This window comes from Condylura cristata, unplaced genomic scaffold (genome assembly GCF_000260355.1).
Source record: "Condylura cristata isolate star-nosed mole 26May11 unplaced genomic scaffold, ConCri1.0 scaffold00012, whole genome shotgun sequence".
In the NCBI taxonomy this organism is placed as follows: domain Eukaryota; kingdom Metazoa; phylum Chordata; class Mammalia; order Eulipotyphla; family Talpidae; genus Condylura; species Condylura cristata.
Genome location: NW_004567113.1, coordinates 21,023,269 through 21,047,285, shown reverse-complemented (window position 1 = coordinate 21,047,285; position 24,017 = coordinate 21,023,269). Strand labels below are relative to the sequence as shown.

General features: G+C 35.4%; 1 protein-coding gene across 3 annotated transcripts in view; it reads left to right on the top strand.

Annotated features, from left to right (window-relative positions):
- Positions 1 to 24,017, top strand: part of SLC4A4 (solute carrier family 4 (sodium bicarbonate cotransporter), member 4) — a 291,594-nt gene that overhangs the window by 129,548 nt on the left and 138,029 nt on the right. For all 3 annotated transcript variants that reach the window (XM_004681227.2, XM_004681226.2, XM_012724181.1), the window contains one exon: positions 9,360 to 9,436. In XM_004681227.2, coding sequence (XP_004681284.1) covers positions 9,360 to 9,436 — 77 coding nt within the window. The remainder of the gene's footprint in view (positions 1 to 9,359; positions 9,437 to 24,017) is intronic.

The following is a 24,017-nucleotide window of genomic DNA, read 5'->3' as shown; positions in this document are numbered from 1 at the left end:
GCAGCAGGAATCGAACTCATGCGGAAGTGGCTTTAGCTTCTCAGTGCAGTGCTTTAACCCGCTGCGCCACCAGGGAGGGCCTATAACAACCATTTTTAACTCTAATTTGTTTTTAATTTTTTCTTAGTTTTTTTAAAACTTTAGAATGCTTTAAAATAAGTTTACTATTTCTGATTTATGTATCTTAGATAAATATTTTATTTGGTAAAAAAATATTTTGTGCAAACACCTTTTCTTCTGAATACATGTAGCATTATAATTAGTTCCATCATTAATTGTATTTTTATTATATATATATTTATACACACATACACATACATACATATATATGTGTGTGTATATATATATGCACACACACACCCATTCTTCATTGTACATTTTTTTCATCACGTTGTACATTTTTTTTTTATCTCAGTTTTAATCCCTATGGACTTCCTTCCACCACTTCACCCATGTGTCATCACCATAGTCCCGTGTGCTCTTTCTACTCCAGTTTTGATTCTGTTCCCCTCTGCTCCCCTGTAGAATGTCTCTGATTTATAGTTAGTTGATGTTCATTTTTACTTAATTACAATTACTATATATATTTATATAAAATATGTATATCCCTATTATATGTTATAAATCCCTATTATATAGTATATACCCCTATAGATAGATAGATAGATAGATAGGTTTTTTTTTTCTCCCTGATCCCTTACATTCCTGCTATGAGTGAAACCATCTCAACCATCTGGTATTTTTTTTTCTGTCTGGCTTATTTCACTAAGCATGATCCTTTCTAGCTCCATTCTTGTTGCTGTAAATGGCATGAGTTTATCATTTTTTATTGCTGAGTAATATTCCATTGTATCTATGCCTCATATCTTTTTGACTCAGTCATCTATTTTTGGGCATTTGGTTTGATTCCACATCTTCCCTATTGTAAATAGAGCAGCAATAAACATAGGGGTGCAGGGGTCTTCTTGAATTAATGTTTTTGGAATTGCTGGAGCATTTTTTGGAGCATTGCTCCATTTTTAGCAGTTTCAGAAACCTCTACAAGGCTCTCCATAGTGGTTGTACCAGTTAGCTGCATTTTTTAATTTTAAATAAGAAACATGATTTAATTTATTTTTGTAGCAAACATTGACAGGACCTTGTGATCTCTCACCTTGTGAGAAAAGGGAACTTCCTAACTTCATGTGCTTTTCTCTCCTACCCACTTTCACTTTTGTTCTCTGGCACTAGAAATTCTATTATTTATTGTCAATAGTATTTAGATTTACATTCTTGCTTCCTATCTACAAACACACTCTGTATTTTTAGGGCTAGTTCATTGTCAAGCTACAATTCCATAAATAGCTATCCTATTATGACTGTATGAATATAGTGTAAAACCATATAGAGAGTTATAATTTCATTTTCTACTTTGTATAACCTTTTTTAACCTGCACTTTTAAATGGCATTTTTAAAATTTTCTGTTGCTACTGTGTTCCCAAACTCTTTCAGTGGCTCACAGATACTAGTAAACCTATTTCCTTCTTGCATATCCATCCCCTTGCTGGCTTTTCTCACTGCTGTGTATGAGACCACTGGCCATAGACCTGCCATGCGCTGACCTACTGACATTTAATTTCATTGCTCTCTTGAATTGGAGATCAGACACCTCTTTTTTCTTAGTTTATTCATTCAGATTATTAAATCTCATTTTGGGGAACTTTGTATTAAAGAGTATACATTCTGTATTGCTTAAGAGACCTCCAAAGTCTAATTCTTATTTATTTTCTAGATAGACTTTTGGGATCATCTCTTTATTCTTGATTTTGTGAAATTTCACAATGACTTATATACAAGCAGGGCTGCCTTCCCCCACCCCCCAACCTCCCCCCAACCCTGCTGCTTTTTTGCATATGATTCATTCCCCTCCCCCCCCCCCGAGACCCTTGTAATATGAAGAAACATGTCTGTTAGCTCTGAGATATTACCTTTAATACCCTTTTATCTTTGAGTTTCTTTGTACTGGCTTAGCAGCACTCCTGAGGCAGATAGTGGTTTCCTCTGTACTTCTGATTATTTTTTTTCCCCTCTCATATTTGACTTCATGACCCCTTCTTCCCTTACTTTCTGGAGTAATTTCTTGTTTTTATTTTCCAACTCATACTGATTTTTGTGATACAGTCATATAGTATTTGTATGTTAAAACTAAAATATTTTCTTTTTTCTGCTTTTTCAAAACATGTCTGTATTTTATAGATACAAGTATCTTCTCAATTTTTTTTCTGTAAAAAATGAGACATTTTATTTTGTTGTGTATAAATTGTATTTTTTCTTATGAAGTATTGTTATCATCATTATATAGCTGTTTTAGCTTTCGGCTTCTCTCTTAAATTTATAATGATTCCCAGTATGATTCCCAGTTGTATTTCAGACTTGCTTTAGAGTGAGTAGAAAGGTTATCTTTTGAGTGGTAGTCTAAATTCTAGGACTTAGAAGACTTTGTTTTGTCATACAAACACCTGCACTAATGCATCTGTACAGACACCCCCAGTAATTTACTGAATACCCTGTTAGCAAAAACCTTGTGGTGGAAAAGCTTGGTTGCTGGGTGCGAGCTCTCTGATGGTGTTTGACTTTCCAGGAACTCATCCTCTTCAGCTTGCATTTTAACTAAGGCAGCTTCAGTATAGAATTCCTTCAGAGTTTTGCAGGGAAGGTCTTCTCTTTCTCAGCAGGTCTTTCCACCCACATATTACATGTAATATTTATGTAGTGTAAATTGTATCTGTTTCTAATTCTCTTGCTCTTCTTTCCATAAAGTTCATTGCCTCTGTTGGTTCTACCAGTTCTTTTAGTTGGGGTACCTTTAAACTATATTTTTAGAATTAAAAAATAATATAACATTTTTAAAGTGTCAAGGAATGGAGAGGGAGTTAATTCATATTCTGAGTCATACACTCATTGGTTGGTAGCCTTCTAAAATTATTTTAAATGTACACACTTCATCAATTCAATTCCTCATGTTATCTGAATAGACGATCCGCCCGCCGCCCCCCCTCCCCCATATCTTGTATCTGCTTTCTATACTTAGATCCAAGAGAGTAGGCCAAACTGATGAAATCAGAGACTAGTATCTGTGCTTGGAAAGACATGATTGTGCAAACCTACTGAAATTCTTTTTTAACATGGTTTAGGAACATTTAGTAAAATCACTTTGGGTCAATACCCATTTGGGATGGAGGCAGTGGGATGTTCATTTACTACTGTCATGATTTTTTGTAGCTTAATTATCATTGATAAGCCTTTCCCACGTACTGGTGTGGACTTGCTGAAGGTATTGCTCTTTTCTTTCATCTTTTTGTGGAGAAGACCACAGTTATTTTGCATAATTCTACTTAATTCTTGGGTTAGAAGAACTTTTCATTTTTGTTCATTTTGTGGCACACAGAGAAAACTATTATAGACTCACCAATCAATATATATAATTAACACATACCACTTATACCTTCAAGTACTATATGGGGATGTCCCTGTATACTAAGTTTTCTAGTCTTTGTATCTGAATGTTTCCTCAGTTGAGTAGAGACTTTTTTTGAATGTTTCTCTGTGCATATATGTGTGCATGCATGTACAGAGAGAAAGAAATTAAGTGCTTAAAAAATTAAACTATTTTTTATCATAATGTAAATTAAGTATCTATTACAATACTAGTAGGTGGGAATCTCCATGAGTAGAACATTTTGCTTTTGCTTACTGAGGCTTAAAAAGAAATAGAAGAGACAAAACTTAACATTTGATCTTGGGGAAAACCCACAGAATAATCAGAAAATAGAAAAAAAAAAACAAAAACAAGCAAGAACAGGCCTAAGGGAGTTGAAGTTGGACACATTACTAAATGACCTATGGATGGCAGAGGTCTCAAAAGGGAGGAGAATGATCTTTCAAAAGAAAGAGTTGTGCTTGTGAGGACTCTGCTTTTGCCTTTGAACATGTCTACCTTTCTCTGTAAAGACATCTTCTCCATTCTCAGCATTTGGCTGGAACTTTATTCACATGCTTTGATATGTATCTGGATTTCTTTGATATCTTCACTTCAAATTTGTTTTAATTTAAGGACAATTGGAGTTATTTTAACTCTCCTATAGTGCTCACTGTCCAAAGCTCTCCTTTCTTTTCACTCAAGTCCTGAGATCCTCCCTTTTTTTCTCTTTCATACCTCTTACTTTAGTTGCAGGGTTGGTTCTTTCTTCCCTTTATTATTTATCTCTGTTCCCTCTATGGACAGACAGGCTTTTAGCTGGTTTGGCCTCTCTTTTCTTTCTGTTAGTTCTGGGTTAGCTACAAACTTCTCCTTTGTTTATTCTAAGTTTTCCAAGTCCAAAGGCTCTTGAAGTATCTCTGCCCATAGGAAATGGACTTTGAGCAGTAGTGCTTGTAATAGTAAGTCCATTGATATCCAGTTGCTATTATTCATGTATCCATTTACCAATACTTAAGTGACACTGTGCCACACACTAAAGCTCTAACTATGAATGAGATAAACCAGACACATTGGTTCTGGGCTCCTGGAATTACATTATATTAAATCATAGACAAAAAAATTCTCTAAACAAAATGAGGCAACTGAAAATGAAATAAGCAAAATATCCAAATTGATTTTGTCTTTGTTATTTCAAACTTCCCTTTTCTTAGTATTTACATTTCAAATATTTCTGTATTTTATTTGGTAGTGGGGAGTGAGTAGATTGGGGTGCTCAATGACATACTTAACATTGTTTTTGATGGTCATATTCTGTTGATTATTGATAGTCTGTGCCATGGAGGATTAGGAAACTGGTCTGACAAAATCCAAACTTACCTTCTAGCTATTTTGTCTAAACTTTCTTAGTCAAACTCATTGCAGGTATCCCAATTGATTTAGTCTCCTTTCCCCATTAAAATGCTCGTTTTGGTGACTGGAATTGCCGTTGAAGTAACTTGAAATGTGGGAGGCCAATAGGGCAATAATGAAGAATTGGCTGTATGTTCATTGTGGAACTTTATGACTATGAATTAGGACATTCAGAGGCACTGGGCAATATTGCTTTTATGACTGCATTGCTATTTCCTTTAGCATCCTTCTTTCTTTGTTGGAGAACTCTGCTTCCTTCCCTTCAGGGCTATTCCTTAATCACAATGACAAGCAGAGTAGTTGAGTCCCATAGTTTTTCCTTTTGTCTTTATGAAAATAAAAACAGAAATGAGGACTTCAACCTTAGCAATACTTTATCTTATACGGTACACAGCTGGGAAGGAATATGTTCTTCGTGGTCATGCATTGACTTTTCTCTTTATTAGAAATGATACTATGCACTTATTTATGTCAATATCATAGGGATGTTTCTTTTCTGTGGCAGTGGTATTAGGATTAAGAGATTCAGATTTGTTGTGTGTCCATGAACTTAACCGACCTCCTTAAAGTTCATTTTGTTTATATATAAAAGAGGTTACATATAACCTCATAGTGCTGATATGAGAATAAAGTAAGATAATGTAAGTTAAAGCTCCTGACACTGAAAAAGACTGGTTGTCCATTAACCTTGGATATAGATATTTTCTAGTGATTTCATTATGTCAACAAAACAGGAAAAATAAGAGTTTCAGTAAGCCATGGAGTACAGAACACATTCCCATGTTTTATTCAGAAATTTCATTTATCTTAGTTTTGTGGTCCAAAGTAGTACCAATCAGATCCACTCCTCTGAGTTTTCTGACTTTGATGATCAGATACACTTACATGACTGTTGTGTGTACTCATCTTAGTTATTTACCATGTTAAAATATTATTTAATTACTATTAAGAATTAAAAACCCAGTTTATTTTATAGGCCATATGATTCTTTTTTTAAGCTTGTTCCTGAGGTCTCCTCCTTTCTAGGAGACGTGTGTGTCATTGCATTACATGCACTTTTACATAACATCTGTACATTTAAACAGGATCCAGTTCATATGCTGTGCATTCTCCTCATGCCCTTTTATTGTTCTTAATAGATACAGTTGCAAAGGGCTTTGTGAAATGCTACATGTGTGCTAACGAATACCAATGATTTTCTAACAGTACTGAAAGCAATTAATTTTTATAGAAGACAGTATGTACCTGCCAAGTGGGTACTTTGAAAATGAAATTATTTTTGATTGTGTGAAACTGCTTGAAAATGTGATTCTGCAAAGCGTTCTTTTTCTTTTGGCCAGAATACAGTGATATGGAAATTAATTATATTGATTATGCACTGAAGGCAGGTTCTTCTTTTTACAAAAATCGAGTTTAAAGATGTGATTTTTTTTTTGGAGCCAAACCCCTTCCAAGACATTGGTATGGTCTGGATTTTAGAAGCAGAGAGCCTGCTGATGATAACCTAAAGTAAACATCACCACCAGCATAAAATAGCACACATGAGTTATTCTGTGTTTTAACATTTAGGTACTAGGTGAAATTTTCCTTTACCACCCCTACTCATTCAGAAATGCAATATAATGAGTTTACAATATAGGCCAACACTCTAAATAGAAAGCACTGATTTATTCTGATAGTGTATCTTATTGAATGTCAGTTGCAAAATATCCACAATAGAATGTTGTTGAGGGATCTGTTGTGTAACAGCTTCTTGAGTTTGCCAAAATGCCACACACACACATTTTTGATTGCAGATACAATCTGGTTTGTAATCTCTTTTGGTTCCTGTCCTTGTCTTCTTTGGTTTGGATGATATGCTCCTGAAAAAGTTAAAGAGTGAATTTCCAAAATGAAGTTATTTATTTTATTGTGTAGGTGAGGATTTAGAGGAAAAGCCAAGTATGGAACTTGGAGAAGGGCAAAGTTATCTGCACTTCCCTGCTGGCTACTTCAGCTAGGTAATTCTTCAACTCAGATTTCTGCTAGGACACACCCCTTGTGAGATGACTGGCTTGTTTAGAGCAGTAGCTCTCAAACTTGTGCTTTGGAAACCCATTGCTGGACCTATTACCCATTATCTTGATAAAGTGGGACTGGGCTATGAGGAATTTGTTTCTCACAGGTACCTAGGTGATGCTGATGCTGTTGGTCTGGGACCCACTGATTGAAGACATGGGAAGCTGTTGTTTCTGGTTCAGGGTATTGAGCCGGAGGGGTGATGAGCTAGTAGGGGTGATGGGGATATATGTGCCAGGAAGGGAAACTAATTATCTCATTTAGGGCTTCCTAGAAGTGTTGACATTTGTACTCTTCCAGTGTGTTGCAAATTTAAATCTCATCAAAACTGTTCAGATTAATTATTTTTATTAATGAGATTCAGATAGGGATAGGAAAGATAGTAAATATGCTAGTTTTCTAATATTACTTCCTCCCGTTGTCCCAGTTCCTGCATGTGGACCTGTGCCTTTCTTCCAGGAACTGTGTCTTTTTCTATAAATACAGATAGTCATACTGTTACTGCCTTTTAGAAATGATAGAAATGATGAGATAGTATATGAAGCTTCTTAGAAAATTTGTGACATTAATCAAGATTACAAATACAATAAAAATCTTATTTGTCTCCTACCAGTTCAGATTTTACAGCAGTTAGGTTAATGCTTGGGCTGAAATTTCCTTTTGCTCTATTTTGTAAAATGTGTCTAATGCAAATAAGTGAATTGAAGATATTACCCAGGAAATTTAAATTAATGAAAAACTTCCCCCAAATTATTGCAGAACTACTCTTTTATACAGTTCATTTGATATTTAAAAAATAGTCATTTATGTAAGTTGTTTTAATTTTTGATTAGGATCATGAAGGCTCCATTGTCTTAGGTTTATATAATTCAGATTTCTTATTCAGGTAAAATTTTTACCTAGTTAGTCCAAATTACTGGTTTTCTTTCTTAATGCAAAGTAAAAAATTACACCTACTCATCATTTTCTATTAGTTTCAGGCACAACTTTATTTGGGGGCATTTGTGTTTGTACCTGGCGTCTTTTGTATTGAGTGCGCACAAGAAACTTGGTATGCAGTTCAAAGGAAGAATATGTGGCCTTCAAATTTGTTCCTTTGATTTTGCTCATAAAGCAGTTTTCACATTTTACTCTCCTTTGAAAAAACGCTCTGTGCTCAAATTTTCCTAGAATAAAACGTCCTAACAGGTAAAAGGGTTTAAGAGATTTAGGCCATGCTTACTCAATGAAATGCAGCCGAGTGGAAAATAACCTGTTTTACCAGCTCAAGAAAATTATAATTTTTCTGATGTAGTAGCTAGAAACATTTATATTATTTAAAGCACTACTGCTATAGAGACATTAACTTATTAAGAGTGAATTTTAGTCTTTTGTAAAATTATATGTTGAAGTTTTGACCCAAAGGTATTAAAGTGTGTGGTCTAAAGAATTGGAAGTAAATGGGGAGCTCTGTTTGAACTTCAGGGCTTGTTTTTCAACCCTTGTCCCCTCAGTGTGGAGACCAGCCTGAGTCAGATCATGGAGGATTAATGATGAATGCATTACTCAGCACCCTGCTGGGGTTGGGGCAAATACCGTGGCCTTGAAAAGTTACTCTTTTGCTTAATAAGCCTAGAAATTTCAGGTCCAATTGAAGAATGAAAGTTCAGCATTTTGTTGATTAGCATTATCTACTTGAAAATGGCCCACTACTCTTCTAGACAGCCCTTGCAGTGTTTTTGTATAATGGTGTCTGAAGCCATTGGGTATTGCCTACAGCACCTGCCAAAGAACTTGTTTCCCTTGTGATAGTCGTGTGAAATTCATCCCTTGACATGTATAGGAGAGATGTGAAAAGGCAGAAGGGATATGCTTATTGGAGTGTATTGTTAGAAAATGGGAATATAGGAAGTAAGGGAACCTTGACAGCACAACTTTGAAGCAAAGAATGGGGATTCTGGATCAGAAACCCAGAAATGAGAAATATTCTTGATAAGCTTTTTTTGTCTGATCAGAAAGGTGCTAGAGCCAGGCCCATAGAGATCTGGGGGAGCGGACATCCAGCCCAGTGTCCTGAGGCCGGCTCTGCTTCTCTGCAGGCTATCGGAAAAGGAAAGAGCACCAGGTAGATTAGGGTGTGTATTGAGGACTGTAATCAATCCAGGAATACATTTATTTTTATGCTGATTATTGTAGGTTTTTCTTTCAAAGTTTAATGTTAGAATAGAGGCAGGCCGTAAGACTTTAAAACATATTTGGGATTTACCAGATTTTTTATTTATCTGTGCTTATGATCCAAGCTGGATTCTGGAAAGCTCTTTAAAAAAATCCTAATGTAGTTAAAGCGTCATCACCATTTTCATCATCGTCTACTGGTGTTTATGAAACATAAAACCAAGGTCTTTATATTTTTGAAAAAAATTGTAATTCAGAATCTCTTTATTTTCCCAGGTAGCCCAGCCATGACCCATAGAAATTTGACTTCCTCTAGCCTGAATGATATTTCTGATAAACCAGAAAAGGACCAGGTAAGCAAATGATTCTTGCTTCTTTAAAATGTGTTACTATCTGTATCTAGAAGACACTGGGAAAAGATTAAAAAGAATCCCCCTAACTTAAAATGCACAAATATGTGTAAATGGGTGAAAGCTTGCCCTTTCTCCGAGGAAAGAGGGGCAAAATGTGAAAGGATTTGTAATTCAGGAAGTAAGAATTAGAGTTGTGACTCCAACTCTTACAGATATATTCCCTTGGATAATTTATAGCTTAGAGTGAGAGTGGTTTCAGATCTGACAGAGTAATAATAATCTCTACCTCAGAATTATAGTTTAAATGAGATATTTTATGAAAGACATACTTTGGTAACCAATAAAGAGCTTAGCATTGCTGAAGTTTGTGAAGGTAAGTAATGATAGTTTTGTTGGCTCTGTATTTTTTGTCTATTAAATAGCCAGTTTGAACTGAAGAACAACCAGTTTTTGAATTTTAATATGCTTTCTTTTGAAAAGAATACGCTAGAAATTGTGCCATTTTCCCATTTGGGTAAGTGTCTGAGCTTGGAAAATGGTGTGAGGTACAATTGTGTACTTACACTAAAACAAATTATTGAACTAAATGGGTGAAAACTGCACCTCAGTAAGTAAGGAAATTCAAATTATTTATTGCTAAGGCAATGAACTTTGATTTATGATGTTATATCTTTAACTGGCACTTGTAGTAGCTGACTGGTTTATAGGCCTTGGTGAAATCTAAAAAATACAGGGAAGTAAAATGTTTTTTCCTGTGAAAGGGCTTGGATTCTTCTCACCAGCAGTATCGTAATCGCATCTTTAGCATTTCAGACATAGATCACTAGGAAAGTCATTAGAACTAATCCCTCTTCTTCATTTTCTTCCAAATCAGTAACTTTTCCTATTATCTACTCATATTTTTCACCTGCAGTGAAAGCTGATAATACCTTCCTATCAAGAAAAGGTCAGGATTTCCTATCTGACTGTTAAGAAATCTATGAAATCTGGTGTTATCATTTTCATCTTAATTTTTATTTCCCAGAAAAGACTCCCTCTTTTGTCAGACCTATTTACCTCCCCCTTTACATTGAGATCAACTCTTGACTCCATAAGCTGCTCCTGCTTCAAATGCTAACATGGATAGCTCTCCCCCCTTCTGTTTACCTACCTGTTGAAATGATGGAGAAAAAAAAACATTTAAACATTGGTGCATTACTAGGTACCAACTAGTAGCAGAAAAGAGAAAATGCTGTCCACTGTGACTTGTTAAAAAACTGCCCTAAGAAGTATCTGGCACATTTTGTCCAATCAGTGTTCTTATTTGAGGTTGCCAGGGATCTTGATTCTGCACAAGGCAGAGTTAGATAAAGCTGGCTGACAGACTTTTGGGGGAAAGTTTCTTTTGTTAGATACAGTTCTTGCAAGGAATTTGCCAATAAGCGTCTGATACATGCTGGCGAAGAGAGACTTTTACCTTCTTGTGTGTCCTCACATTTGGGCATATGCAGAACAAATTTCATGACTTCAGATGTGTATTACATAAGATTTTGATTCCAGTATTAGAAGAAATATGTTGGAACATTATGATTTTAGGATGTTGATTTTGCTATAAACTTGTGTGATTGTTGAAACAGGAATCTTTGATGCCTCTCACTCACATCTTAGACTCATTCAGGTTCATATTAAGATGAAACTAGAAGATTCAATTCAGGAGTTTTGTTTCTTTTGTTTTCAAATCTAAAAAGTGGAGGTTGATGAGTCTATCATCATAAAATCTCTAGCTAAATTGTATCTATTATGCTAACCTAGTTAATCTGAATAATTTTTCATCCCTTAAAGAGGAAGAAACTGTTCTTTGCTTTCCATCAGGGTTTGAAAAAAAGCTTTGGAATTGACCCATGATGTCTTATACAAGCAAAGATAAAGTAGAAATTCAAATTAATGTTTCCAGTTTCTATAACTTCTCTTAGTAACTTCAAATACAAAAGAATCATTTGGGGGGTGATAAGAAAATATGTTTATAAAAGAAGATGAATTTATGACAAAAAACATAATAAATGCTAGCTTTTATTTTTTTTTTAAACCTTTCCCTCCCTCTATTTTAGTAGAGAAAAAAAGGTTGCCAGGCTCAAATGTCTTGAAAAAAAAAAAAAAGCTTTTATAATTAATTAGCCAATGTCCTGGAAATGATCTTGGCAGTAAAGTCAAACTTTTTCTGTATGCTTTTCCAAGTTGGCCCCAAACTTCTATCTGACTGGAACTGAAGTTTCTGATTGACTAATTCTTCTGCCTGGATACTAGTTGAACAGTTGAGATGGTGCTTCATGACTTCCTGGAGCTATATAACTTCCCAGTAGCACAAGAAATGGGCTTAATATTCAGAATAATGAAAAGGAGCAGAATTTCCCTTTTGACAGTTACATAGTGACAAAAATTTGAGGGCATTTTTTTATGAGATTCTGTTTTGGGAAAACAGAAGAAACAAATCTGTGGACTGCACTTTTTATCTCTGACTTTGCCAAACCTGTGTACTTACAATTTCAGTAGTGGCTGCCTTATTGAGAAATAGCTCAAAATAGTTAACAGCAGAAGAACAAAGCCAAAATTTAGGTGATTCAATGCTTCAACAATATTCCAGCTTGGATGTTATATTTATTAAGCAGAAAAACACCTGGGGGAAAGTGTGTTAAAAGAAATTACATCTGGAGCTCATCTACTTATAAATCTACATAAATAATCTTTTCTATTTTGTTGCTATGGAGCATTTATTTTGCTCATTATCCAGTTATCTTCTCCAGTTACCTTAGATGGATTTGTTTTTCTACCTCTTTTTATATCTTTTCTGTTCTTTTCAAAATTTACAAGTGGGATGGGTGTTTATCAAATGTAGCAGGTTTAGTTCGTTTTCACGTTGGGTATGGAGTCAGCCGTGCAGATAAGAAAGTCTCATCATTTTACCTCTTAACTGTAACTGGCTGGTGGAAATAACTGTGTTAATGGTACAATGCCTTTAAAAGGGCACGGCTTTTTTTTTTTTTTTTTCAGGCTTATCAATGTGCAATAACAACTCACAATTACATGTTCAGTTTAAGTGAAATTATAGCTTGGGGACTGCAATGATGCATTAAATGTAGAAGGACCTTGCAGTTTTTCAGGGAGACACTCATGGCCCAGTACTTTTATAAAATCTCTGGTTATCACTTCCAAGATACTCCTAATCTAACTAGCTTCTCTTAGAACTTATCCCTGGGTCTCCTGGTGGAGTTTGGTCCGAGGTTAATTTCTGAAGTGTAACTTATAATCATTTTAAGAGCTCTTGAATACCTATTATCTTTAATTGGTCTCATTTCTATTTTTAAAGTTGATCTTTTTTGCAGAAATAGACTTGCATTTAAATATTTTGTCAGGGAATAAGAGAATGAAACCATTAAACTGTGCTTAAATTTGAAATTGCTAACAGAATTGACTTCTTCAAAATGAAATCTAGAAAGAAGCATTTTGTGATTGAATAACCCCTAATCTTTTTCTAACACATATGTAATATAGGAGTGAGTCAATTTCAACTGATATGACTTCTTTTTTTTTTTTTTAAGATTTCTATACTGAGACTCACATTAAGCTTCTCTCAGCATTAGTAGTTATTCATACTCACAGTGAAGGGAACATACAATGCACTTCCTTTCATTTTTCCAGACTTAGCCAGATAACCCTCTCTTATTCACTGATTACTGGTGGTCTCACTCCATTCCTCAGAGAAGGCGTAGTGGCTGAGCAGATGCATGTTTTCTGAGGGTAGAATACTTGTATGTTTTCAGGGACTAACGAAACAATTCTATGTTAGCAGCGCTCCAGATGGATTCACATCTGTGAAAACCTGAGAACAAAGACATGTTGTGAGGAGGTGGTTACAGTTGTTAGATATCATTAGTCACTACAGTTTTGGCAACTGCTGTGAGCTTGCCTGTGGTTCAGCAGCTACACCTCTCCTTCAGCCAGGTATGGTTGATGAGAAGAGGGGTTCTTTACAATGATTATCGTTGGAGTCCCTTCCAAGGGAATTTGCTTGTGTCTTAGAAAATTACAAAACTGATACAAAAGTAAATTTGACTTAATGTAACTTGCTTCTTCTCCCTTTTACTCTTCCCCATGTTTTGAAAGAATTTACAAGTAATGGTTATTAATAGTGAGTGAGAACACTTATATTCATATGGACTTCGCAAACCTATGGGATAGTTGGGTCTTCCCATATTCATAATATGATACTTCCTTGAAATTCTCCTATCTAGATCAGTAAGCTAGCATTCCTTTGAAAACAGATTCCATGTCAGCTTGAAAATCTGTCTGAAGGAAACTAAAATCTATTTATATTATCAGGTAAAAAAGAGTTTTTTGTAAAACTGAGACCTATGATTTAAGTAACTATGAAGATTCACTAACTTGAAACTTCTAGACTGCCTCATAACTACATGCAGCTATAATCTCAACTCATTTATTCACTAAAATGTACATCCTGTACTAGGAAGTACTCATGGTGGAAGGGGCTGAAAGGTGAGTGAGACAGATTGTGTTTTGATTCATGGGACATCAATGCTTTGGAGGATAGTTAAACAGTAAGTAGCAACAATAAATAATCAATGCTTTCACACAGCCATTTGATAACATAATGGTATTCTCATGAAAATACAACTGGGCAGTGTAGAGAAGTACAGGAAAGTTGTTTGAAGTAGGACAGTTGTCCAGACAAGGAGGAAGCCTGGGGAATAAGATTTTGGCTGAATAAAGAGCCAGAGAAAAGACTTGAGGTGGAATTGAGTGTGGTGTATTCAAGAAATAGGAGGAAGGGGAAAAATCAAGAACAGCAGAAAGTGAGAGCAGGCCTGCAGTGGTAGGTGAGGCCAGGGAAGTATGAAGTGGGAGCCTTTTCATTTTATTCTAAGTGCAGTGATACACTGTTTTAGGAGTTTAACCTGGACAGTTGTATGTTGTGGTTTACATTTTAAAAAGATCATTGGGGAGCCCAGAGGAGATCCACATGGTGTAGCAGACCTCTCCTGGCCCACCCACTGCTCCCCTCAGCAGTGTACTTCATCGATCTGCCTGTTCTGCTCCCCACTCTGTTGCTGGTGAATCCTCTCACCCTCCACACCTCCGGCCTGTACCCCAGTTCTGTATGAATAAATAAATAAATCTTAAAAAAAAAATCATTGGGAATGCTGAGATAGGATGTATGAATTTGCCAGTGTTCTGGATCTTCTGGTGGTCTACAAGTGAGCATTGGCTAGTCCCCAAGCACATTAAGCTGAGAACTCCACTCACATAGGAGCCAGTTTCTTCATGGATTTGTCAGACAGCAAAACCTATTCCTATCTTCAAGTATTATAAGAAAGTTTCCGGCTAATATATTTTTCATAAACTATTGATTAGGTTAAATGATCACTATCAGTTAAAATAGAAAATATTTTAATGTACTACAAGTTGATGTAGGTCACCAACATTACTGAGTCTGAGAGAAGCTACTTCTCCAGTGCCTTTGGTGTTGACTGACCTCAGGTGTATCACCTGAGAAAAATGCATGACTCAAAAAGCCTTCATTGGAAGCTTCTCTGAGGGACAGTGACAATCACCTAAGTCTTTGTGGTTCATAAAAAAAGCCTCAGGGTGTGGAGGAGGTAAACACCCAAACCGGGTTTCCTAAGCCACACTCTCTCCTTTTTTGCTGAAAGCCTGAACTCCAGGAGCTCTGCAGGGGATTCCTGGGTTTGATACTTAATCAAAGATTACAGGTTTCACATGTCTTAAATCATCAACTAACATGTTTTATTTTTCTTTTAACTTATTTTCTTTTATAATACGTAACATTCTGTTTGTAGCTTAATGCCACAAATATTTTTAGAATATGTTGCATGTAGTGCAATTATTTTGGATACGTCTATTGTCTTGTCACATGATTCCCGCTTGTAATCAAATCCTCACTAAAAATCCTTTTTCCTCCGTGGAAGTGGCAAAGCTTACAATACAAATGCCTTCGATGTAAACTCTAAAGGCATGGTTATAAAGCCTTTATAATAATTGTAAGTTTATATAGAATCATTCTTTATCTGTTACAGAAACATGTTATCTGTATAACTATTATATATATAATACATTTTTTTAACTTTAGTTTTAATTTTTATGCTTTAGAATTACTTCAAATTTTGTAAAAGTTAAAACAAAACAAAAATGAAAAAAAAAATGGAAGCTCATGTATTCTTACCCTCAAAATAGCTACAAGTAGTTTATGCAGTCTTCTAGAATTTCTAGAATCATACATTTTCTAGAATAACATAAGTATATATACTTTATACAGATAATGAAAATGTGATACCGTTCTGCAAACCAGATTTTCAAAAACCTAACAGAATAAAGAGAAAAAAACTTGCTCTTAAATATCACCTACCTTATTTTGTAAAGACTATATAGTACACATGAATCAATTTTAGTTCAATGGCCTTCTTTTAATATATATGTAGTTTTTTTCACTATATAGCAATTATAAAAATTTTTTGGATAAAATAATACATATAATACTTAAGAAAACAGTAACAGTATTTGTGAAGGCAAAAGAAACCCAGGAAATGCAGTAAAAATATGTAGGGGAAAACTAAAATTTATAATCTCATACAGAGGTAGCCATTCACTTAGCACGTTGTAGCTGTACAAAGAAAACTATATATAGTTGAGAGATATAGAAGAAGATGTAATGAAATGAGAAAATATTCCTTGCTCATGGATTATAACAATCAACATTTCAAAATAACCATTTTACCCAAAGCAAGATACAGATTTAGTGAAATGCCAAGAAAATATCAATGGCATTTTTCAAAGAATTGGAGCAAGCACTACTGAAATTCACATGTAATCACAAAAGACCCCGACTAGGAAAGACAGTCCTTACCAGAAAGGAAAGAGAATGGAGGTGTCACCCTTCCAGACCTTGAATTATGTTGTGAAACCATAATAATTAAGGCAGCCTAGGACTGGAGCCAAAGCAGACACAGATCAATGGAATAGAATTGAAAATCTAGAAATAAACCCAGATACATACGGACAGTTAATCTATGACAAGGGGCCAGAAGCATATGCTGAAACAAGGGAAGCCTCTTCAAAAAATGGTGCTGGGAAAACTGGACTGCCACATGCAAGAGAATGAAACTAGATGATATGCAATCTCTAAGCTAAAAGTCAATGCAAAACAGATGAAAGACTTAGTTGTGAAATCTGAAACCATAAAATACATAGAAGAAAAGGTAGGCAAAGCATTTCACGAAGTAAGTTTTAGGGATGCCTTATGGGGTCATCCATGGCAAGGGAGACAAATTGGAACATAACCAACTGGACCACAAAGATTCTGTAAGAAGCATGCTTATCATATTGCTTTTATATTTATTTCATGAGTATTTCTGGAAAAGGTATTTATTATTTTTCATGAATGACATGCCCTTATTTTACATCCTTGTTTGTATTTTCTCAGTACAGGATCCCCCCCTCAGGCGTTGTCACCAGTGTTCCCACCACCCAAGCACCCACAGTTCTCTATTGTCCTTTGTGTTCTCCTCACCACCCCTTACCCTGTTTGAAGAAGTAATTTTATGAGTGGAATTGTCAGGTCACCATGTATAACAAATTACCTTCCCTCAAAGATTATCCAAATTTGTGCCCTAGATCTTTTAAACACTTTAATAAATCCTCCTCCACAGCTAGGATACTGTTTGCCAGTCAAATTTGAGTTTCTTCTTTATGATTCATTCCACTAAAAGCTTAGCCGCTAAGTTAAAGTGTAAAGAATCTCAATCACTTGCATCTGCCTCCTAGCTTACTTTGGGGGATTTTTTCAGAATCTTAAAATATCAAGGATATAACTGGGATTATTCTTTTGATCTAATTGGAGCCTAGAGCTGGTGACTCTGTCCATTTCCGGTCAGGAGGCAAAAAGCACAGTGGCAGTGGATTGGACCCCCTAAATGTTTCTACTGCTTCTGCTAAAGGTACTGTTGTTCCCAGCTCTAGAGAAATCCTTCAAGCTTTGTGGTAATTTCCTTGGCAACCAAAAATGGCTTCATCTCAAGAGCCCTTCTTGGTGGTCAGCATTTGGAACAAAAAAGAGTATTGCAAGAAGAATTGGACAAGTATTCTCTTTGAAGCACTGTTGAACACATTGTAGCTTGGCTCTGCCTCTCCCTCCTACCCCCTCCCACCACCCCCAAGAGAATTTTAAGTGAGCTTACATTCAGACTGCAAAGTTAGTCCAATGAAAAGTTTATACCTTATGTGGATGTGCTTTATTAGGAGCTCTGAAGGAGTGTTGTCATCGGGGATAACTAATAAAAGGTCAGCAAGCCATTCTTTTTATATGTTGGGGAGTATTAACAGATTTTACTGCTTCCCTGTTTCCCTCTCAACAGGGAAACTGTAAATTTCCAATGAGGCTGTGCCACGGGAGAAAGTTTTTCTTGTTCTTCTTCCCAAAGAGAAGGGCTCCCCACTGTTTCCAGCTCACTTGTCTGTTCAAGCCAGTGGATAGTGGATTTATTTGCCTCAGCAGAGTCTTAGGACCTTATCGGTCACCAGCAGAGCTTCCTGAATTCTCTGTGTGTTGCTACCAATGGTCTGGTTTTATGAGCTAGATCTGAAGTGAATTAAAACAACCAAGCTTGGCTTTTCTCTGCTGCCATGTTAAAAAGGCAGCAGTGATATTCCCCCTGTAATCTGAAAGGCAATGGTTAATCAGACCTAGCTGACTTTTATTCCAAGTGAGTGTTCTGTGCAAACGTATTTAAGTCTTTGTATAGGAGCCATTTCACGAGCTGTGGACTTCAAAATTAGCTGCACTTGCTCATTCATTCAGTTGCTATCCTCAGTATAACTTTGAGTCTACTTCTCTATAAATAATAACAACTAATAGGTGTGACACTTACTAACTAATGCATTGAGGTTGGTACCGTCACTTCTAAATATTGGCAGAAGTGTATGAAGCACAGAGAGATTAAGTAATGTCCTCAAGGGAAAATTGCATTTAACAGGAGAGTTACATTCTGACTTTGGAACCTGTGCTCTTAAGGAGGACGATAAATTCAGCTTATTTGGATTAGAGAATCTTTAGGTCCCAAATGCCAGGTGTCCAATTAATGGTTATTGAACTTTGGTTTGCTTTGAGGCACACATCATAATGAATAGGTTAATCAGCAGAATTACCATTAAATAAACAAAAGTTAAAAAAAAATCCTAAGAATCTGATGGCTACTGGATGTTTCTGCTCCTGCAGTTGACTAGAAGAGTCAGTAAATAAAATGCTGTGTGTCCCATACACTGAGTGATATAGATGGAGGTCAGTGAGAAGAGGCTGATATAATTTTTTAAAAAGTATAATATATTATCTCAGATTGTGAGTTTATATCCAACTGGAGAGACCAAATAATGTGTGTGGTGCCAGCCGCAAAGTGCAGCAGTTCAGGGAAAGACAAGATAACTGTGTGGTCCAGGACCATCAATCAAAGAGAAAGGCGAGACTTTAGAAACATCTTTCCATTTTAGAGAACATAAATAACAGAAGATAAGAGTTTGAGCCAAATAAAACATTACTCCTTAGATAAAGAGTTAGGTAAGAAATGGGAGAAATAAATTGGAATGTGACCCTCTGCAGTAATACAAGTGAGTGACTTGGGTTACCCAAGGGATAGAAATAATGTAACTCACAATTCTTTGAAATAGTCACCTTGGATTTCTCCTATTTGATAAAACACTGTGTTTTAATGTTTATGATTTTATAGTTGGAGTTATCATAGAAGTAGCAAGTGTAGATGAGATTAGTTAGCGAGCTGACTTGTCCATGGACCATGGCGGATACTTGATTTATAGACCCTCAGTGCAAATCCTTAGTTCCCTTTCAGGCTGATCTATACTCATTTTAATTATAAATGTATTCTCCTCTAAATCATCAATTGTGATAGATACACGTCATTAAATGCTTCATAGTCTTTATTGGATAAGAGGAAAAAGCAATTATCAAATTATTTTCACTAAACTAATCATTGGAATAGCTTTGAAGACTTAAAGAAACATTGAAAGTAAAATCCTTTCACTCTGTTTCCAAATTCATTTATTTACCCTAAACCACCTTCTCCATGGGGTTGTGGTATGAAAGGGCACATGTTTAATCTACTTTAAAATTTCACATGACTAATTTCACTTAAAATTTTTTCACTAATTTCACTTTTAAAATTTCACTGCTAATTAACACTGTCATTTTCATTATTTAAATGTGCTGCTGATTTTTTTGTATTTTTGGCTTCATTTTGCAGTAAGATGAGGTAGCATAGAAGTCAATATCATATTAGATTTTATTCCTTATCTTTCAAATTTATGTTGCTAGTTTGGTTCTTTGGGATGTTATACTCTTCATCAGTCCACTGCTCTACCTGTCCAATATTCAAATGTGTCTGATTGTTCATTCATAAATATCTTTACTGCAACACACTTCTACAGGACACAATCATCTGTTTTTCCAAGGCCAATCCTTACCTCAAACCTGTCCTTATATGAGTCCTTGAACATTTTGTTGATTTCTTCTGTTTTGAATTTCCAACATAGCTTACTATTTTGTTCCTTCACTGGACTCACTTGTTTGTTATTTTTTTTATTAAGTATGTCTCATCTTCTTTATAGGGTGGGGTGTCTTGAGGCAGAGGCTCTGGGTAAGCGTTACAAGCAGGAGTTTTGTCAGTTTGTTGCTGATGGTAATGATGATGATGACTAATGAGAAAATCAGCTTCTACTTATGTTTTCTTTCAGTTTTTTTAAAGGCTGAGTAGATGACTGAATTTCTCAGAGAATGGTGATTTCTCAGAGCATTGTTATTGCCTTATGTTTTTTATTCTGGTGACTTTGGAAATTGGTATTTTTTATTATGTTAACTGACAGAATGTTTCATCAGTCTAACCAGTTATTTGAAATGCACATTCACTATTTAATAAATTCAGTATTTAATAAACGGTAATTAAAAATTTCCCTCCAACTAGGACAATCATGTAAATGCTAGGATTTTTGCTAGCTTGCTCTTTTATTTGTTAAAACCCATTTACACACTTTTTTCATAATGGAATCTCAATGAAAATAGATAACTCACTGATTGACATAGCTTAAGAAAAAACAACAAATCAGCTTTTTCTTATTTAAAACAAAAGTGTAGTGTGTCCCAGAGACATCTTGGAAAAGCCAACTGTCAGCACAGAAAGATGTGCTTTTACACGATGACATGGTATTGATAAGTTTTCTCAGGCATAGTACATTTCAAATCTTGCACTAGCCAACATTTAATTTTAGACATAAGCTAGTTTTATTCATGTGAAATTAGGGGTAAGGCAAATCAAACTTGGAAAGGATTTATTATTGGATGGGATTTATTGAATTTACTAGTTCTGTACACCTAAACATTACTTTTATATTTTTAAGTCCCAGAACAGCATTGTAGCTTTAAAGAGTCAAGTGTATTTACTGAAAATTGAAAAGAACAAGTCAAGTTGAAGTGCAGCTATGGATTAGGACAATTGGTATCAGAAAATGCTGCTGGTCCAGGATGGACTATTTCTCTCTTCTCATGACATCTTTGCATTGCTCGTTGTTTCTCAACTTATGGGTATACAGTAAAGCCTGTTTCAGTATCAGCTTATTTGTGATGCTGAGGAGAAAACAAGGGGAATTTTCAGAAATTTCATTCAGTAACCTTACATTGAAATGTTGTATGAAGAAACACTATTTTATTGCCTTAGGTGAATTATGATTATCAGGAAGGTGTCCCTTGATACTGTGCTCTGGAAGGAAAATCTTGCTTAGAAGAGTAACAACTGCCACTAGTTAAAATAGTTGTGAAACTCTTTTTCAAAGTGAGGATTTCTTATGGAGTAAGTAACACTTTTCATCATGACATTGTGGAAATAGCCATAAAAAGGTGTTTTGGGCCCTCCCTGGTGGCACAGCGTGTTAAAGCAGAGCACTAAGAAGCTAAAGCCACTTCAGCATAAGTTCCATCCCTACCCCAGAGGTGACCCACATGGCACGGCAGACCTCTCCTGACCCGCCAGTTCCTCCACTCAGCAGTGTACTTTGTGAGTCAGCTTGTTCTGCTCCCCTCTTTGTCTCTGGTGAATCCTCTCACCACCTCTGAGCCTCTGGCCTGTACCCCAGTTCTGTATGCATAAATAAGATAAATCTTTAAAAAAAATAAAAAGGTGTTTTGAAGGGACTTCTGCGAGACAATAGTGGTCTTGCTCCTGTGCCCATGTGATCTTGTGCAGCTTTCTGGGTAAAGTCAGATAACAGAGTGGAGTGCAACTTAATTCTTTCTAAAAACCTGGATTAAATGTCATGTTTTGGATTCCAGGTGTAATTATTCTCTATGGTTTTCAGTTTTAAATGATGTGTTAAAGTAATGCAAAATTCAGGTTTTATTAAAATAAAATGAAAATATTTAAAAATAAAAACATATTTAGAAGATTTTCCCTGCTCTAATGCTATCCCAGTGGCTAATGCTTTCATTTTTCCAAATCTGCACCTTCATGATCTGAACTATGCTATAGGCTCTGTTGTCTTCATTTTAGCTGTGTCTTTTTTTAAGATTTATTTATTTATGCCTACAGAACTGAGGTACAGGCCAGAGGTACAGGGGCGGTGAGAGGATTCACCAGAGACAGAGCAGGGAACCTATCTATATTCCACAAATGGGTGAAAACACTGTTACTGTCTTTCATTTTCTGACTGTTTCACTAAGCATAATCTCAAGCCACATCCATTTTTGTTGCAAAGGGCATGATTTTATCTTTTTAAATAGCTGAGTGTATTCCAAGAATATACAACTTCTTTATCCTGTCATCTGTCAATGGGCATTTAGGTTGATTCCATGTCTTCACTATTGTGAATAATGCTGCTGTGAGCACAGGGGTGTGTATAATATTTCATATCAGTGTTTTCATATGCTTTGATCAAATACCTAGAAATGGTATTCCTGGATCAGATGGTATTTGTATTCTTAGTTTTTTGAGCTGTCTTCATACTATATCTCAGAAAGCCTGCACCAAATTACTTTCCCATCAGCAATGAGTGAGCTTTGCCCCACACACTCTTGGGACCTTGTCTTTTTTTTAATGTAGACCATTTCCTCAAGCATGAGATGGTGTCTCATTGTGGATTTAATCTACATTTCCCTGATGATCTGTAATGATGAGTAGTCTTTCATATGCCTGTGGGTCATTCTTCACATATACCTTAAGTGTCTATTTAGGTCTTTTGGCCATTTTGATTGGATTATTTGTGGGTCTTGGTATTCAGTTGTATGAGTTATTTATATGTTTTGGAAATTATCCTGTATCAGATGTGACATATCCAAATAACTTCTCCCAGTCCATAGGCTGCCTTCTTGTTTTTGTGATGGTTTCTTTTGAAGTTTTTTGGCTTGACGTAGTCCCATGTTTATGCTTTGGTTGCCTTTGCCTTTTGAATCTCTGAGATTGATGACCAGGAATACATTGCCTGTTTCCTTCCATGCATTTTATGGTCATAGATCTTATGTCCAAGTCTTTAATTTTGAATAAATTTTTATTCATGGAGTTAAATAAGTGATTTTGTTTTTTTGCATATGACTGTGCATTTGAAAATATTTTCCTTTTCGATTGTATGGTCTCTGATTCCTTACCATAGGTTCACTATCTATCTATCTATCTGTATCTATGTGTTTATTTTTAGATTCTTCATTCTACTCCATTGGTCTGTATGTCTTTTCCCAATACCATACTGTTTTGTTTACTATTCCTTTGTTGTAAAGTTTGGATCTAGAGATTGTGATATTCTCATTTTGCTTCTTTTATCTGACAATTGGTTTGCCTGTTTGGGGTCTTTTGTGGTTCCATATAGATTTTAGTATTTTCTGACTAAATAGTCTATTGCTTTGACTTAAATAATTTTCTCCAGTTGTTTTTCTTGAGATATCCTTAAATAGCTGTGACAATCTTGATCTAAACTCATAGCTTGCAATACCTCAGTGTGGTAAGAATCGAAGAAGATGATGTAAACCAAAGAAATAGAAGAATTAGAGTTCTCTCAAATTTTTTTGTTTTTTGGGTTTTTTTTTGATAACAAGAAACTTGTTTTTCTTAATATTGTCAAAAATTCTGGGTTTTACAATCCTAGAGATGTTCATTCAAATTCTCGCTTCCTTTCTTACCAGCCGAGTGATCTTGTGTAGATACTGAATGTCTTTGAGCCTTAAAAAGTAGATTAAAAAAAACTTATTGCTCATGTTCTTATAAGAACGATGTTAAATAATATATGTAAACTATACCAGGCACAGATTATGTGCTTAAAAGTATTACTTCCCTTCTCCTAAGCTCTTCTTTTGCCTCCTTAAAAACAGGACTAGGATAAACTATAAAACAAAGGTGTTAAGGGAAAATAGGACAAATAAAACAAGTGGTTGAATATATTTTAAATTTTTGAAAGATTCAAGAGAAAGTGGCAAAATAAAATGCTGAGATATTTGTAACTTTTATTAGAATAGATCTTAGTTTACGAT